The sequence below is a fragment of the Alligator mississippiensis genome, chromosome 1 (genome assembly GCF_030867095.1).
Source record: "Alligator mississippiensis isolate rAllMis1 chromosome 1, rAllMis1, whole genome shotgun sequence".
Lineage (NCBI taxonomy): Eukaryota > Metazoa > Chordata > Crocodylia > Alligatoridae > Alligator > Alligator mississippiensis.
The window spans coordinates 173,880,020-173,897,816 of NC_081824.1; the positions used below are offsets into that span (position 1 = coordinate 173,880,020).

Sequence of the window (17,797 nt, forward strand, 5' to 3'; positions counted from 1 at the left end):
CAGGGAAAGTTTCCTCCTTGCTGAGCCCTGCGAATGTGCCTCAACCTTGACATCTCTCTATATCTTTGATGATTATACCGTACCTGTCACTGCCGTATCTAAGCACTGACAAAATACCAGCTAGCACATTTGCAGCGCTTCAAATGAGCAAAGCACTGTACAAAACATCTATTTTTTTTCAGTTTTTTCACTATGCCTGTCACAGAGCCCTGAACTTGTTAAATAAGAACTAACTAACATTAGCTAATTAACTGTGGGAAAGTGAGTCACCCAGGAGATAGGTTGTCAAATTATGGGTCATGAAATGCATGTTTTTGCACCATATTCAAAGCTGTTGCCTCATATCTTGACTAGGCTCAAGACCTTAAATACTGTTGGGCTTTCTTTCAACTACGTCATTTATCTTTCAACTACAGCAGGGGCTGGCAACCTTTTCAAGCTTTGGGCCAGAACAACATGGCTCCAGTCCAGTGTGGGCTGAGGCATGAATACAGCTTCAACTGAAGGGAAACTGCACTGGAGTCATGCAGCCTGGAACTGCTGCACTGCTTCTCACTCCTTCTCTACCTCCCCAGCTGTAGCATACACACAGTTTCCAGTTGGTGGGAAGCTGCATTGGGGCCAGGCAGCTGGAAATGTCTCTACTGCTGCTTCTTCTCCCTGCCCCACACCCTAGCTGCATTCTTCTGCCACTTCTCCCCTGCTTCCCCTGGCTGCAGCATGGGTACAACTGGAAGATACCTAACCCCAGGTCAGTTCCCCACCAGCTGGAGACTGCATCTATGCTACAGCTAAACAGGCGGTGGAGAGAAGCAGCAGCGATGCAGGTGCAACTTCCAGCTGCCTGGTCCCAGGACAGCTCTTTGTTGTCTAGCCCCAGCATGGGCATGGGCAACAACAAAGCCTTGCGGCTCCACGACCCAGGTCCAGTGGGTCCATGGGTTGAATCCAGCCTGTGGGCAGTGTGTTATCAACCCCTGAACTATACCAGTTCACATGGTGGTGAATCCCAAGGGAAACACCAGATCTGGAGTACATTAGCCAAAGCAAGACAAATAATTCCATCCAGAAACTGATGAAAATTAATATCTCACTTTAACATATATTAATGCCCACAGAAAATATGAAAGCAGACGCTGATTTCCTTGTGTTCATTCAGTATTTGAATTCAATGCATCTTCACAGTTTTTTATTCTATGGCTTTGTTAGAATTCAGATGTTGCCATGTGTCTCTCAGTTGTTAGTAGCCACAAAAATCACATGTTAATTCTTCCGGTCCTCAAGTAGCTGAACATGTAAGCCAGCAGCAGCCAATTCTTTCGGGCAGAAGGCCACTTACCCAGTTTTGGCAGACTGTTGAGGGCTGCATGGGTAGCCCCATCCCTTGACAGGTGCCCCGCCCCCTCGTCACCATCTTGGGACCAACGTCCCAATGTCTTGGGACCAATATCCCAGGGCCAGCACCGGTGGGGACCAGAGCAGGGCACAGGCTGGCAGGGGTCTGTGGAGCTGGGCTAGGCTGCACCAGCAGGGAGAGGGGGGAGCTGGCCCAGCTCCATAGAGCCTCTGCCAGCTGGGACCCCGTGCTCCTGCCACCCTGCTCTGGTCCCCACCGGCACTGGCCCCGGGACACCAGTGTGGGCCCTGTGCTCCCACTGGCTCCCCACCCACTCACACCCAGTGCCCCCCAACCCTACGGTACAGGCGGGGGGCAGCGCACAGCCCCAACCCCCTGTTCGCCAGCAGGGAAGAAGCTGGTGCTGAGCATGGGGAAAAATGGCCCCTCGCCTGCCCCATGGCCAGCGTTCCCTGCTGCAGGCACTAATAGCCCACATGGGGCGGTCTGGAGCAAGCACAGGCAGCCTCATGCAGGCCATATTTTGCCCACCCCTGATGTAAGCAGTTTCAACTCTAGCACAGTGGTTCTCAACCTTGACAGACTCGAGGCACCCATTGGAAAATACCAGCTCTTAGTTTTCACTCACATTTTGACTACAGAAAAACAATAGAGCATTTCTTCTTGCCAAGAACTCCAGAAAGACCACATCAGGGCAGAATGGTTTTGCCATCCTGAATTCCTTTTTAAATCTCTGGGTTTATCTTGTGCCTTGTGTACGCACATCTAGGCTGCGTCCAAACGAGCATGGGCATGTGGTATGTGGCACCACAGACCTGTCTGTGGCATCACACCACACATGCAGGCATGCCTTGCACTGCTGCCTTGAAGCACAGAGTTGGCTTTGTTTACCTTGGGAGATCCTGGGAGCCAAAAAAAACCCACAGCAAAAAAAGGCAGGGTGCCACAGGGCACCAGAATGTGCCACTCAAAATTGAAGCCTGGTCCCTGGTCCACTGGGCCAGGCTCCCAGCTGCAGCAGCCCCACAGCTGCAGCTCCCTAAGGCCCTCTGGTAAGGATGCTGGAGCCAACACAGTCACTGGCTCCAGTCTCCCCTGCCCTACCTGGGGTAACCTGCCGTGTGCCAGAGCACATGTGGCATAGGCATTTCCTGGGGACAAGTAGCAGCAGCGCAAGATGTGCTGCTGCTGCTTGTCTCCAGGGAAACAAATGACCATGCTTGTCTGGACTTGGCCCTAGCAGTGCTAGCTTTGCATGGTACCCTGTGTCACCCTTGAAAGTATCTCCATGCACCCCAAAAGGCCATGGGCCCCTGATTAAGAATCACTGTTCTATGGATTTTTGTCAGAATTTAAATGTTGCCATGCATCTCTCAGGCTGGGAACAGATGTCCCTAGGGTATATAGGACTGGGACCCTGGAGCCCCAAGAGCACCTGTCCAGATTCCCTCAGTTGCAAAGGCATGTCCTGAGAATCCTCTGGCAGGGCATTCCCCAAGCATGTATCACGCTGCTGTGCCCTGACTCAGTGGACACTCGGCAACCAGGGAAACCCCAAGTTATCCTGCTGGCAGAGGCGTGCCCAGGGATTGCAACTTGTGGTGCATCTTTGCAAGCAAAAAAACCTGGGGTTCCCCTGTTTGCAGAGGTCTGCCCTGAGCATTGTCCCACATCATTAGGCCCCAGTCACTCCCAGGAGTGGCAGGTGGCTGACATACAGGTCAATGGGAAATGTCTGTTTCGTCCAGTGAAGCAGATCAGCTGTACTGAGACACACCCCATGATCTGCTTCATTTGGTAATGTCCATTTATAGTCTTTGTTGTGAAGAGCCAGATAAATCATATGTTAACTTTTCTGTTCCCCAGTTAGCTGAACATACAAGCAGTTCTGACTCTAGCAGTAGCATGTGTAAATTTTGAATTCAGTTTCTGTAAATACTGGCATTCACCTCCTTGAAATGTTAAAAAAAGTGATCATGCATTGAGTGAAGAAATATCAGGCAGGTCTTACGTTACCTATCAGCAGGCAGGGAAGGATTCAACCTGGAAGCAAAGTACCAAACACAAATAGTCCAGGATCAGCTCTTGTGACTTACATCAGACTCCCAATCCTCCTGGCATCTTTAAGCAATGAGGCATACCAGCACTTCATATAGGATCAAATACACACGTGCACACCATGAACAAAGTGTGCATTGTCTCTATTTTGATAAGGCAGGATCCATAATCACAGTGTAATATATTCCCAGTTGGACCATATTTTTGTTTGCTACAGGACCACAGACTTGTAGAACCATTGAGAATGTATTAAGTTAAAGATTTATACAGTCTGAAGATAGAGATGGCAATCTATGCTGTCTGAAATCAGCCAGAAGATAGGTCACTTAGGGACAAACTGACTTAGTCATGACATTTCAAAGACAACAACCTACTTGTCAGATGCCATTTGAAAGAAGTTAGTACATGTGGCTCTGTTTTGCCCTATGATTTTGTCTTCCATGAGTTACCCTGAAGATAAACTTTAGTTCTGTGCTCAATATCACTGTCTTTTGTAGTTAGAAGCCAGGATTCGTAGATTCATACATGGTAGGGGCTGGAAGGGGCTGCTCAAGATCATCAGGTCCAGCCCCTCTTCACTTGATCAGGAAAGACTGCTGGGGTCAAGATGACCCCAGCAGGTGTTTTTGAAGATATCCAAAGTAGGTGATTGTACCACTTCTGGGGGAGGCTATTCTGGACCCTGGACACTCAAGTTGTAAAGAAGTTTTTCCTTATGTCTTTTCCTTAGGAAGCAGTGTTTTCTAAGGTTCACTAGTTTTCATCATTAGCATAAACACATTGCAGCAATCATTCTTTCTAGGCAAAAGGAAAAAGCAGCAATCTACAATTTTTCCTAGTTTGGTAAGGAATTTCTTGCTACTTTTACCACTGCACTTGCAGAATGTTTCCTTTTCATGAGCTTTGCAGAGCCCTGGGTTAACTGCTGGAACACTACTGAACTTCAAAACTGGTGTACATCTGGACTAGCACAGTGTTTAATCAGGTCCTGTGTCTTCTTTCACTTACTCTGTTGTAAATCAGAAAAATCTCTAAGGATGTCAAGAACGGTTTTAACTGGTGCAAGTGAGAAGTGAATCATGCCATTAATGTGGATGAAAGGTGCCAGAGTAACATCAATGGATTTTGCAATCTTTCCTTAAACTATGGAGTGGGTAGATCACAGGTTATAGGCATAAAGCACAAACTTCTCCCTTCATGCTTTCCTCCTATACCAACGTGTTTTGATTCTGAATAGGGATAGAGAGAGGAAGGGTAATTTTATCTCCTGCCTCCATTTGCCAAGTCTACCAGCAAGATCAATACATGCCATGGTGATTTTTCTAACATATCTATCCAGTAAAAAATGTCCAGTTACATAGCATAAGTATTAAACTGGTTAGTACTGTATAAATCATGAGACAGATTGAGGGACAGGCAGGTAGATGTAACATAAACTCATTAAATATTAAGGCTTTTTTGTTACTACCAGCTTAGTTTGGATCAACCCAATACCCATAAGTGAAAGATGGTATAACCCAGGCCGCCATCACCCATCACCCCAATATTCAAAGGACAAACTAGCAGTCACATTTACCTGTAGATTAGAACTTCATCATCAGAGCAGTTATATTGCAGCTGATACATTTTAACCCTTGGGGCTGACTTGCTCACCGTCCACTTAACCAAAGCTGAGGTAGTTGTCACATCTGACACCAAAACAGTCCTTTCTGGTGGAACTTTAGTCTCTCCTCGATTTGACTTGCTGGAGCTGGTGATGTCAGAAAGCCTGGATTTGGGTGGGGCTGCTCGGCCAGTACCGTTGCTAAGGTGGGGGAGCTGAACAATTGAGAGCTCGATGGTGGCAGTCGACTCTCCAGCAGCGTTGGCTGCAATGCATGTGAAAGTTCCATAATCCTTGGATGTGGTAATAAGGATATCCAAGGTGCCATTGTCATAGACAGCCGTCCTTGAGGAATTCCCAATGAGTCGGTCATCTGGAGCCACCCAGTGAATGACTGGGTTTGGGTCCCCAATGGCTTTACACTTTAACGTGGCTGTCTGCCCTTCTAAAACCAGCAGCTTGTGAGTATGCTGGGTAATAAGAGGTGGCTCACAAATAAATTCCTCTTCCCTTACATACCAGAAGTATCTTCCCTTTAGACCGGGAGGAGAAGCACAAGTTTCCATATCATCATCTCTGTCTAGCCTCCTTAACCACAGCAGCTCGCAATTACAATGCAGCGGATTGCCCCCAAAGCTGAGAGACAGAGGTGGAGAAAATGGAGTTGCTGCTAATGGAATTACTTGGGACCTGGCAAATATGGGATCAGGGGGAAGTTTCTGAAGTCTGTTGGAGGTTAGATCCAGTCTGGCCAATTTCTGAAGATCTGCAAACGTCCCTTCTGTAATATAATCTATCAGGTTATGGTCCAAACTAAGCTGGTGCAGGTTTACCATCTTTCTTATAGATTCCCAAGGGATGCTTCGGAGGTTATTGTAGGAAAGGTCCAAGTCCTCCAGTGTAAGCAAAAAATCCTCAAAAGCTTCATCTGAGATGCGGCTCAGTTGATTGTTGTTTAAAATCAAGTGCTGAAGGTTAATTAAACCTCTCAAAATATCCTCTCCAATACTGGGCAGTCTATTGCTGTCTAGGTGCAAAGATCGTAGGCTCTCTAAGTCAGCAAAGGCATAGGGCTGTATGTAACTGATGGTATTCCTGGACAAAGTGAGGTCAACAAGACCAGACATATTGGCAAAGTCCAGTCGACTGATGTTAATAATGAAGTTGCCCCCAAGTCGAAGTTCAACAGTCCTCCGGTCTATGTCTAGTGGTACAAATAGGAGGCCTTTGGAGGGACAAAGAGTCCCCAGTGACTCAGACAGGTTCTGACAAACGCAATATTTGGGACAAGCATTGACCACGACAGCCATTCCAAACACCAGGATGCCGCAGAGCAATTTTTCCATGGTAAATCCCACAGCGGTGCCTGCAAGAAATGAAAAGAGTCAGTAATACAGTCAGCAGATTTTCCAGTCACGATTTTAGGTAATATCTGTCTCCAAAGAAATAGCTCATTGTAACCTCCCAAAGTCATTGCTGAGTTTTCCACCCTTTGCAGCATGGGGTGTTAAAATGCGGCTCCTTGAAAGTAGCATCAAAATCTTCCTTCGACTCCTGTTCCCCCCCCCCCCCAACTCTCCCATAATAAATTTGTTTTTATTTTGCTTTATTTTTCCAGATTTAGAGTTTTGGTTTCAAATTCAATAGCAATAAGAATCATTAGGCCAGATGGCCATTCATACTGGTTTATGCCTGTTGTTCAGTGTTGATAACTAGCAGCTCTTCAGTTACATGGTAACTTAACAGGCTTATGACCAAATGTTCAGCTGTGGGATAAGGACAAATCTTGTCACCGGATAATACTCTTACTTACAATCAGTAGGAATTAGGTTGCAGTAGGGCCTCTTTCTGTGAGGGTTTAAGCTGCCTCATAATAATTACAAATTCCCGCATAATAATGTGGAATTAAACTTGGGGTCAAAAGTGCTGATTTAAAGGATAAAAATAGCCACATGTTTACTCTTCAATCATATGGTAATTACCAAGTAATTTTCCAGATAATCTGTTGGGAAGTCAAGTCAGCCTGCCCATGGCAAAGCCCACCATGGGCAGCTCACAGGGAGGAAGTTTAATCTTTGCATGGAGTTTCTCTCCATCCCATCCTATCAGAATGTTACTCACGTGGGGAAACCAGCATTGCTTCTCTCCACCTACGGCAAATCTACAAGGATTCATGGGAGGTCTGTGCTGGCTTTGGTGACAAACTTTTTAGTACCTTCAGTCCCCTGCACTGCAGTCCTTCTAGCAATGTCTTACTTTTCATAGTATTGTCCACTGGGCCTACAAGGCGGGTGATGTGTCTCATCCTTTACTTGCCTATTGTCAGTGTCTCAGCTAGCAGGTACCCACCCCCATCCTAGGCCCACAGGACAGGACACCCGAGGAAGGAAATGGAAGCTGAATACCTCTTCCATATATAAGAAAAAACTCTATACTTAGAGTCCTCTTGACATGTAGGACTTGTTGAGAGAGGAAGCAGTTTGAGTGTTGGTGTTTAACTAGGCTAAATATTAATATATTGATCAAAATCAGATCTTTGGGGCCTTTGTTCCTTGAAATATCATATATTAGTGGGGTATCAAATTATACAGCAACTGGAAATTTGATTTCTGTTCTGAAATTCTCCATGGAGTTTTTCTGGTTTGCTTCACAGACCTAAGTACCCATTCCCTCCCCTTCTGACCCCTGCTCTCTTCTCATCCTGCTAGAGCCATCCTACGTTCTAGCCCTTCAGTTTGCTTATGGAAGAATATTCTTCTTTCCATAACCTGTCATCTCTGTCATCTTTCCATATGTCCCTGTATCATCAACACCATCTTTTTTCTCAAATCTTACCTGCAACCATATTTTCCCATTTGGGTTCATGAGGACTAATTCAAAGAAAAAAACAAACCACCCTTATAGATTGACTCAGAAGGCTAGACTGTGACCTCAACTACACATCTGCATAGGAAAGTCAGAACACCACCTGCATCTGCCAGCATAGGCTCGTTGACATTGTGTCTGAGTGCATAGGTTTCATACCTGATTTCTTCAGATCTTGGCCACTCACCCCAATCAGATAAGAAAGAAGAGATACCAGGTCTTCCTCTGAGAATGGCAAGCTAGGATGGAATTGTATCTCTAAGAGGTGTCTCTCTGGCATGACATTTCCTAGGGTTTATTCCAAGGATGGTCTACCTCTTGCTCATGGCTGGGCCAATCACTAATGACTTCACCTTCATTTGACCTGCATCACCACTACCCTGCGTAGTCATTTGTGATCCTGAGGATACCTGTTATACTTTCTCAGTCATACACATGGCTTGCACTTTCAGTGTCCTTTGGTAATGCCCTTTGAGAAACAAAAATTGTAGAATAAACAAGACATGACCAAACTTTACTGATTCCCTTTCCAATGCTACATTTCTAAGGTGCAATCATTGCATTTAATGCGATCTCTCAGAAGGGTGTTTTTGGTAAGCATTTGCAGTAGGGTTGTGCAAAGCTTCGATCCCTGATTCCATTTGGTGGAGATTCAGCTCGATTTGGAGGCTGAATCTTTGAATCCAAATTGAATCAGGAGACCCTTTAATCTCTCTGAATTGAATTGGAACCCTCTGAATTGATTCAGAGAGATTCAGAAAGATTCAGCAATTCGGACATAAACACAGCTTTAAATGTTTTTTCTACATACATCAAGGTACCAGGTGGCTCATCAATGCTTTGATGCTGGGGCAGATGGAGAATCTCACAGAAGCACAGGGGGCTCCCCAGCACACTTGGCAGCACACCCGAAAGTGGACCAGAAGCACTTCCTGTCCACTTTCGGGTCCTCCGGGGAGTGGGCTGGGCCCCCTCCCCAACCCCCCCACACCACCGTGGCTTAGCAACTGGTGCCTCCTGTGTCTGCAGGGAGGGGCACCTGGGGTCTCCCTGTAGCTGACTGCCAAGCCGGGGGGGGGGAGCCCCCCCCCCGCGCTCCCCAGTGGAACCAGAAGTGGAGTGGAACTACTTCGAGTCCACTTCTGAGTTTGCCGTTGAGCATGCAGGGGGACTCCCCCATGCCCCTGTGGGACGCTCCATGCGCCCCAGTATTGCAGCATTCACAAGTTCACAAGCTGGTACCTTGAGGTATGTAGAAAAAACAGTTAAAGCTGTGTCTATGTCCGAATTGCTGATTTTTTGAATCAGCACCGAATCTTCAGATTTGGATTCAGCTGAATTGAATTGGGGACAGTGATCTGAAACAACAAATCAAATCACTGTCCCCAATCTGGGCTGAATCCAAATTGAATATGGCCTGCTTTGCACACCCCTAATTTGTAGTCATTATACTGACCCATGCAGCTCATTATCTTTTATACTGAGTAATGATAACCCACCTATTTCATTATCTGCACTGGAAGTAGTAGTAAACTAAGCCTCAACCAAGGCAGGAATGTTTTATACCATAACATTTACTTAGGGTTATTCTGGCCATGCATATTGTAGGTGATAAATAATCATCTGTGTCTAAAATGGCTTGGAGAGATGTTACTGCTGCACTCATGCTGATGTATTATATATTATGATATTATATAGCAGTTCCAATAATTAACACTGTAATGCCATTCAGTTTTCAGTACACAAGAAACAGGTTTTAGAAAGAGAAGAAAAGAAAAGAAAAGACCCTATTTTTTCCATTTCATCCCAATGTTGAAAAGACACTTGTCCAGGTAATTTATGATAGAAAATATGCAAGTTGGTTCCTAATCTTCTCAAACTGGAATTAAAAAATCTATTACTTTTGTGGGAGCATCCTCATGAGCAGGAATGTGTTTCTCTGGGAACAAACAGCAGCATCACAATGTGAGCTGCTGTTCCTTGTCCCCAGGAATCCCCCGTGCACGCGTGCATGCTCTGGTGTGCTGCATGTTGCCCTGGATTGGGTAGGAGAGGCTGCGGCCAGTACCTGGGCTGTCCCCAGTAGCCTTACCTGGGATCTTAGGGTTCTCTGGGGGCTGCAGTTATGGACCCCTATAGCAAGGAGCCTGGCTGGCAGCTGGAGAGTAGTTCTGCCTGGCCAGGCTCTGGTTTTGGGTGGTGTGTGCTGCTGCCACGTGCATTGCCCCACATTTTTTAGGCATGGGGTTTTTTTTTACACTGGGATTTCTCAGTGTCAACTCCACCCCCTGCAAATTTGCAGTGCAAGGAATGCCTGCATGACCCATCTGCAGTGCTGCATACCACATGTGTGCGCTCATCTGGATGTGTCCTGAGAGTGCTTTTCCAGCCTTGCATTCATAAACTAGTTCTGCTTTGGCTCTCATTAAGGTCCTATGAAGTAGGATGCTACGGCAGTTGGGACTGCTTTCAATATTGACATAAGATGATTGAAACCCTGGTCACTTGGGTCCAGGAAAGCACAGGGTGTCTTTGCCAAAGTATTAATTTGGAACAGTCCTTTCTGCCTATCAACTGTCTAATTAGATTTTATATAATACTCATCATGGTGGTACCTAACAACCTCTTTCAACTGTCCCCACACCATCAATTGGTTACAGATTCTTCTGCCATAAACTGCAGAAAGGTGTTCACATGCACAAAAAGCAGCTGCTCTGTTCCACCCCAGAGATGTCTGATTTCAAGAGTGAGTAAAATGATTCTCATATATATATATATATTTATATATATAAATATGTAAAGCAACTGAGGGGGAAAAAGAAATGATCTATAGAAATATAAAATATTATGACTACTAAACTGTATACAGTAGGCCTTTTATGACAGGATCGCTCATGAACGTTGACAGGATGACAATTACATAAGATTCTTATTATGTTACAAGGGGGAAAGGATGGAAGCATCTGTGTTCACTGAACACTGCAAATAAATATGAGAGCAAGATATTTTAAGAAGCTGCAACCAGATTAGCTTAAACTTATCATATATTTTAAATATGGAGTTGACTACAAAATTGTTTTGGGATTAGCAACTATGTTCTCGAGGCAAATCTACAGCACTGTTAGGAAAGCTCTGTAAATATTCTTCACATGCAATTGGCCATTTACTAACAGAAAATGGGCTTTTTGAATTTTAATTAGCAGTGTTCTAGAGTCTTAATTTTGCATATTACCCTACCAGCTGAAACAGAAAGCACATTAAAAATGGGGAGAATGGGATAGAATTAATTAATAATAAGCTCTTCTATAATTCTCCCTTCCTGTACATTCCCACCCTTCAAATATACCTATTCAAACATTTGAATGCACACTTAGGATTGCAGCATCTCCTTTAAATGTCCCAATTCTCCAACCACATTTTTTCTGGATGCTGTTAAATATCATAGTGCTTTGGGGAGACAGTAGATGCTAAGCATCAGAGTGAAAAGAATTTGTAAAAATGGAGGAAGGAACAGAAGTTAATTACGGAAAATAGGCACTGAAACAGAGAGAGGAGGCTGTGAAACAGGAGCGTCTAAATGGCAAAGTAAACCCTGATGGGGAAACCATCTGTGGTAAATTTGAAAGGCTCATCTGCTCTGTGTGTGTATGTGCATGTGGGGGGAGGGAGGGGAGGGAAAAGAGGGAGGAGGCAGGGGAGCCTGAGCACTAACTACTTTTACCAGCAAAAGGATTAATAGCATCTTTAGCAGGATGGGAGTATCATGGAACCTGTCATTCTGATCATATCATTTATTTGGAAGTACTAATGTAAATTTTAGTTATCTGCAGCAGAAATTCTTATCACTGCGATATGTTACTAGCACTGGTATTTCAGGCTTTTGAGGCTTGTACCTTGGATTTCTCTGTGATGCTTCTCATTAAGGCCCATTTCTTTAGTGCCTTGGAAACCGTCTTAGACTTCTGGAGAACTGCTTCTGTAAGTATAATGAGCTACTTGTCTTGAATAATAGCAGCAGGCTTGGTTCTTTGTGGTGAACCTTTGTGCTGGAGCCCAGTGTATCAACATTTGTTCAGTTGTGTGCTCTCCAATGCAGCATAGACTGCTCATGCCTGTACACAAGTTTGCAAGGTTTGGAGACCTGAATGGTTAGACCCTGCTGCACCTTGGGGATTGGTGAAACAGTCAAACCTCTCCCTCTGACTTTAAGCTTTCATCTATATATAAAGTGGGGAGGGGAGCCAGACAGAAGGAAAGTGGCCAGAAGGAACACTGCCTTGGGGGAGAGTAGTCTTGGATTCCAGCCCTGGCCCTGTTCCCCATTAAAGAGAAGCTATCCCACTGAATCTTGTCTATTTTATCTGAGGAATATTAAATGGAAGGTGCAGAAACACTTATAGAAAAACAGCCAGAACCAAGGAGTCCATCTTTTCCAGGCCAGCACTCATCTTGCAAAGCCATCTTCCCTCTAATTTGTTCTTCTCTTCCTCTTCCTGGCCCTACACATCTTCTCTTCCCCTCCTGGCTTCCCAGTGGGTCAGCTTCAAAAGGAGGGACAGAGAGAGCCCTGGGCATTGCCTAGTCCCTGGCTTGGTGGCTACAGTTCTTTGCTGGGAAGCAAGAGATGCAAGCTCAAATCCTCTGTTGGTGAGGAGGGCCCTAAAACCCAGGTCTATCACTCCTTGGGAAAGTGCCATAATCACTAGGTTAGAAGACAGAAGAACTTGCTGACATTGCTATTTTACTTCCAGCAGGTATGTGCTTCTTGGCCAATCCTATTCTGCCACAGTAGTTGATCCATGAATGTGGCAAGGAGGGTCCGTCCCCACAACTTTGGCTGTGCCACATGTGCACAGTGAGCTCTGAGTTCACTGCCTGGTCAGTGGGCATGTCTACATATGCACATTTACTGTGTAGTCACTGAAATTACTGTGCAGTATGGGCACACATCTACACATGCATGCCTGTACCGCACAGTAAATATGGCAACTTACACCGACTTGAGTGTAAATTTGATACGTCCATCACGCAGGTAACAAATTTACGCCTGATAAATTACTGAGCAGTAATGCACATGTAAACACCTTACGGTGCAGTAACACTGTGTTTGTGGACTGACTTTGGACTAACTTTAATCTCAAGTCAATCCATACACAATGTTAAGGTGCTTTAATGCCTGCACATGTACATGCCAGCCTATTCCCAGTTACTGCACTGTAATTTACTGCACAGTAAATTTAAGCTGGCATAAATGCACATGTAGACACATCCAGTGCAGGCTTCTTCTGGACTTCCAACGAGCAGTGAGCTATGAGCACATCAGCTGAGCATGGTGTGGTCTGGATGGAGCCCCTGCTTTCATGTGGCTCTAGAGACCATGGGGTACATAGTGCTGCTGTCTGCCTTTCCCTGCCCTTCTTCTCTTCACTGAATTCAGCAGTGGGGGCTGAGTGGTAGGGGCAGTGTTAACCCCTGGGCTCTGGGTCTAGGCTGACCAATGAAGTCCTCAAAACTTCCTGGTTTCAGAGCAGAGATAACATGACAAGTATGTTCATCATGAGTTGTTGTGATTTTAATTTCTAAATGGGCTCAGTTCAAGCTTTCAGCAAATCCAAACCAGGTTGCTCATCTAACTATGCAGTCCCCAAGTCTCCTGTGACCTACAGCATCACTCGTATCCAAAAACAAACAGTTCTAAGAGTGCTGATGGGAGCTTTGTGCTACCTCCCTAGCCTTATTTCCATTTAATATATATCTATCAGCCAGCTGAAGTGGCACTCTCACTACAAGTCTGTAAATCTGGCAAGGTTCCTGTTTCAGTACAAGATGAAAAATAATCCTGTAGTACTCTTATAACACAGATTGGTATGAATTAATATGAGCAAGAGTCATAAACCTTGGTGTTTTGTATTCAGATTTTCCTCATAAAGATACAACTCTTGAGATTTGGCATCTCATTTTAGGAATCTCTCCCAGGCATTTTTTAATTCTATAGTCATGGAGCTGTGCATATAAATTCCAATAACCTTTGCATACAGTGGCACCAGTTACAAGGTAACTGTCATACAAATAAGGTATGGCTAACTTAATGCATGTAAAAGGAGAGATGAATGAAGAATAATTCCTATTCTGTTACTTGCTACTGCACTCTGGGACACAGCATTTAGGGATTCTCACAGTGAGATTGTGTCTACATCTCTGCAGATTTGCTAGCAATGGGAGCAGAAAAAAAAAAAAGTGAGGATGCCCTCTCCTCAAAGTTAGGCCTTTTGCTGTGGAGATGAGATTTTTCAAAAGGGCTCCAAATTGGCTTCATTTAGCCCCCTCTGAAACTCCCTATGACAGTGGTTCTCAACCTTTTTAGGCTCAAGGCACTCTCAGAAAATGCTACATGTTAATTTTCTTTTGCTTTTTGACTATGGAAAAATAATAGAATATTTTTTTTCTGTTGCAAAGAACTCAGAAAGACCACAGCAGGTCATAATGTTTTTAATACTATGGATTTCTATTTGAAATCTCTGGATTTATCTTGTAAGTCATGTTTATACACCTAACAATACTAGCTTTGTGTGGCTCACTGTGGTACCATTGAAAGGATCTCAAGGCACCCAGGGTGCCATGTCACCCTGGTTGAGAATCACTGCCATATGACTGAAAAGGGAGCAGAGTAAGGTCAATGCTGAGTCTTTCTGAAAGTCTGACCTGAGCAGACATGGATCAAGGGACTCTGGAGCCATAAGTCATGGCTCTCTGGTGAAACTCTCTCTGGTGCAGAATGACCTGGACTGTGTCAAAGGGGAGGGGATGGTGTCACTTTGTGCACTTCCCCAGCACTCTCAGAAGTGTTTTCCTTGCCTCAGACAAAACAGGGAAGAGACTCAAGCAGTTTATACTATGCAATTTTAACTACATAGAAGAAAAAGAAAGCTTCTGTTGCAAATGACTTCAAATAAAGGAAAATTTAAAGAAATTCTTGATCTGACTCACTTTGTGGAAAGAAAAAAGAAAAACAGGGCAAAAAAGTTATCCATTGTGAGTTATCCATTCCACTTAATATTCCAACTACTGGGTATGTGTTCCCCTTTGTGGGTACACGAGGGCAGGGAGGAGGCTGCCAGGAGACTTTGGTACCCTGGCCAAAAGTCAGATACAATCTTAGATTTTAAGTACAAGGACTTCATGAGGCAAGCAGTGAAAAAGATACCAGACTTTCAAACAAATATGTGGCTGTGGTTCCATCTTTCTTCAGTATTGGACAGGGGCAGCTAAGCTCATCAGATATGTGTATTAAGGGAACTAAGTGCTGCACAATGTAGAAGTGTATAACAGGAATCACTCTGCCCAGTGGTTCTCCAGCTCCAGAGCTTTCACAGGTTTTGTGTCTAAGTCATGCATGATGTCTCTTGAGACCTGCTTCTGGGATAGTGTACACCTTGAACCATCTAAGCATGCAAAATAATGCTGTGATATAGGAAGCAACAGCTCTGATTAGGACTTTGGAGATTCTAATAGGTATCAACATTGAGTCCTAGTGTGATGTAGCTTAGGGAATAAATAAATTCTTTGGATGTATAAGAAATAGAATATCAAGTAGCAGAAGGGAGGTGTTACTGCCTTTATGTATAAGGTATTAGTGACACCATTATTGGAACAGTGTGTCTTGCTCTGAAGAAGTGCACACTTCAAATGGAAAATTGAAAAATGGAAAAGGGTTCAGAAAGAGTTAGAAGAATGACATATGGTCTGGAAAACCTGCTTTACAATGAAAGATTAAAGAAGGTGAATCAATTATTTTTATCCAAAAGAAGGTTAACAGGTGTTTTGAACAAGTTCTGCAAGTCCTCATGTGAGAAAGAGATTTCTGAGAGTAGGCAGCTATTTTATCTTGCAGACAAAGGCACAAGATGATCCAATGGTTGGATACAGAAACTAAACACATTCAGTCAAAAAATAAGATACACATTTTTATCCACAAATGAAATTATCTCTTGGAACAACAGATTTAAGGACATGATGGATTCTTAGTCTCCTTGTAGTCTCTAAATTAAAATTGGATGTCTTTCTAAAACAGATGCTATAACTCAAAGAAACGGTATATGCTTGATGGAAAAATTGAAGCATATGTTTCCTTGGATGGTGCCCTGAATGTGGTCTGACTAGATGAGCATGCTGGTCCCATATCACCTTAAAAATCTATGAATCTTTGAATCTAATGAACTACACTTCCAACAAAAAAACCCAAACTTGGGAAAATAAAGGTTTGTATGTGTTTTTCTAAGCTTATTGTCAAGGTTTATTCAAATACAATACAGTATAATAGCAGAATAATAAATATATGAATGTATTTTGGATGCATATAGCTATATGGACAAGAATATGTATATGTACAAAAGGAAGTCTCATTTATAAACACTGACCTGAATCACTCAGTTCTCAGAACAGTCATAGACTTTATTTATGACAATAGGTACTTAGGCATTAATACTGCAAATACATAAGTACTTGCTTTACTTTAAGCTTGTGAATAGTTTCATGAACTTCAAAGGGACTGCTCATTCTTCTGCATGTGCACATTTAGGCAGAAGTGTTTACAAAATCAGGCCTGTTATCATTTTCACATCTGTAAAATTGGGAGAAGAATATTTCTTCTCAATCTACCTTTTTGTCTTGCCTATTAGGCTGTACAGTCTTCACAGCAGAGACCATTTATTATTATGTATATGTGTACAGTACCTAGCACAAAGCAACTTTCATCTTTTTTGGAACCCCAAAGTGCTAGTTTAATAGAAAATAAATAATAGTTTTAATTATAGGAACTACTCATTTTTTTCCAATTGCTGTATAATCTGCAAATCATGGAAAAATATCTACCCATGACACTGTGTCAGACACTACTAAGCCTTGCCTATGACAATGTGATTGATGTTGTTATCATAGTAACTGGGGCATTTCAAACAAATAAAAAATCGAAAGGGTGGGGAAACCCCCTGAAAACTGAATCAAAGAGAAACAAGTAATATTAACTAACTACATAGTGGCCTGTGCAGAGGGCTATAAAGTTTTTATAGCCACTTACACAACTCGCTTGCGAATAATACAGCCACAGCAAACTTCTGACAATAAAAATTTTACAGCCCTCAACATTATCATGGGGTTCATTTATGTCATTTGTTTCATTTGAATTGTGTTTCCTTGTTTCCATCTGCCTGTGATTGTCCCATGGTGAAATCTTTTAGCTAGTATGGGCATAGCAGAAGACAGCTGGGGTTCTCCTGAGCATGTGCTTAGGGACTAGAATGTGTGGAAACAGAGATCTGTCTAGGCAGTGTTTAGTGACGACCATGTATGCAGAATTAAGTTAGCTGTGGTTTCAAATGTAAGAGTGTTTCTGTGATGGTTGTTTTCATCAAAGCCCTCAAAAAAGTACACTGGAGGTGGGACCCAGTCTACTAACTTCAGAGCCAGAACCAGGTGCATAAAAAATCTGGAGTAGGTAGAAAGGTGGTATTTAGTGTAGGGATTCTACTTTGATTCAGCACAAAGAGGGAACAAATTGATCAAAGTTCAAGAATGTTCGAAGCTGAGGAAGCTGATTTGTATATATCTCAAAAACCACAACAACAGTTTAGGCACACGTAACGTACAAAGTACGACTAGTCTTGGCAGGACTTGGCAGGACGTTGTAAGCTTGCTTGCATAACACTGGAACTTACATAGTACCCTACATCTCCCTCTATCCATAACCACTATGTTCTGTATACACTACATTCACCTCATTTCGCTCACCATCATCACAACCAGCGCAATACATTTTATGAAGCACACATTGTCATTGCAGCTGGTCAGCTATAGGGATGGGTCAGGTGTAATTCAATTGTAGCCGAACAGTCTTCAAGCACTACATAATAAACTTA

The 17,797-nt window shown here is 43.6% G+C and overlaps 1 protein-coding gene across 2 annotated transcripts in view; it reads right to left on the reverse strand.

The window, feature by feature from the left end:
- LRFN2 (leucine rich repeat and fibronectin type III domain containing 2) overlaps positions 1 to 17,797 on the reverse strand; it is a 337,027-nt gene that overhangs the window by 153,390 nt on the left and 165,840 nt on the right. For both annotated transcript variants that reach the window (XM_059717085.1, XM_006264224.3), the window contains exon 3: positions 4,992 to 6,384. In XM_059717085.1, coding sequence (XP_059573068.1) covers positions 4,992 to 6,364 — 1,373 coding nt within the window. In that variant the 5' untranslated portion in view covers positions 6,365 to 6,384. The remainder of the gene's footprint in view (positions 1 to 4,991; positions 6,385 to 17,797) is intronic.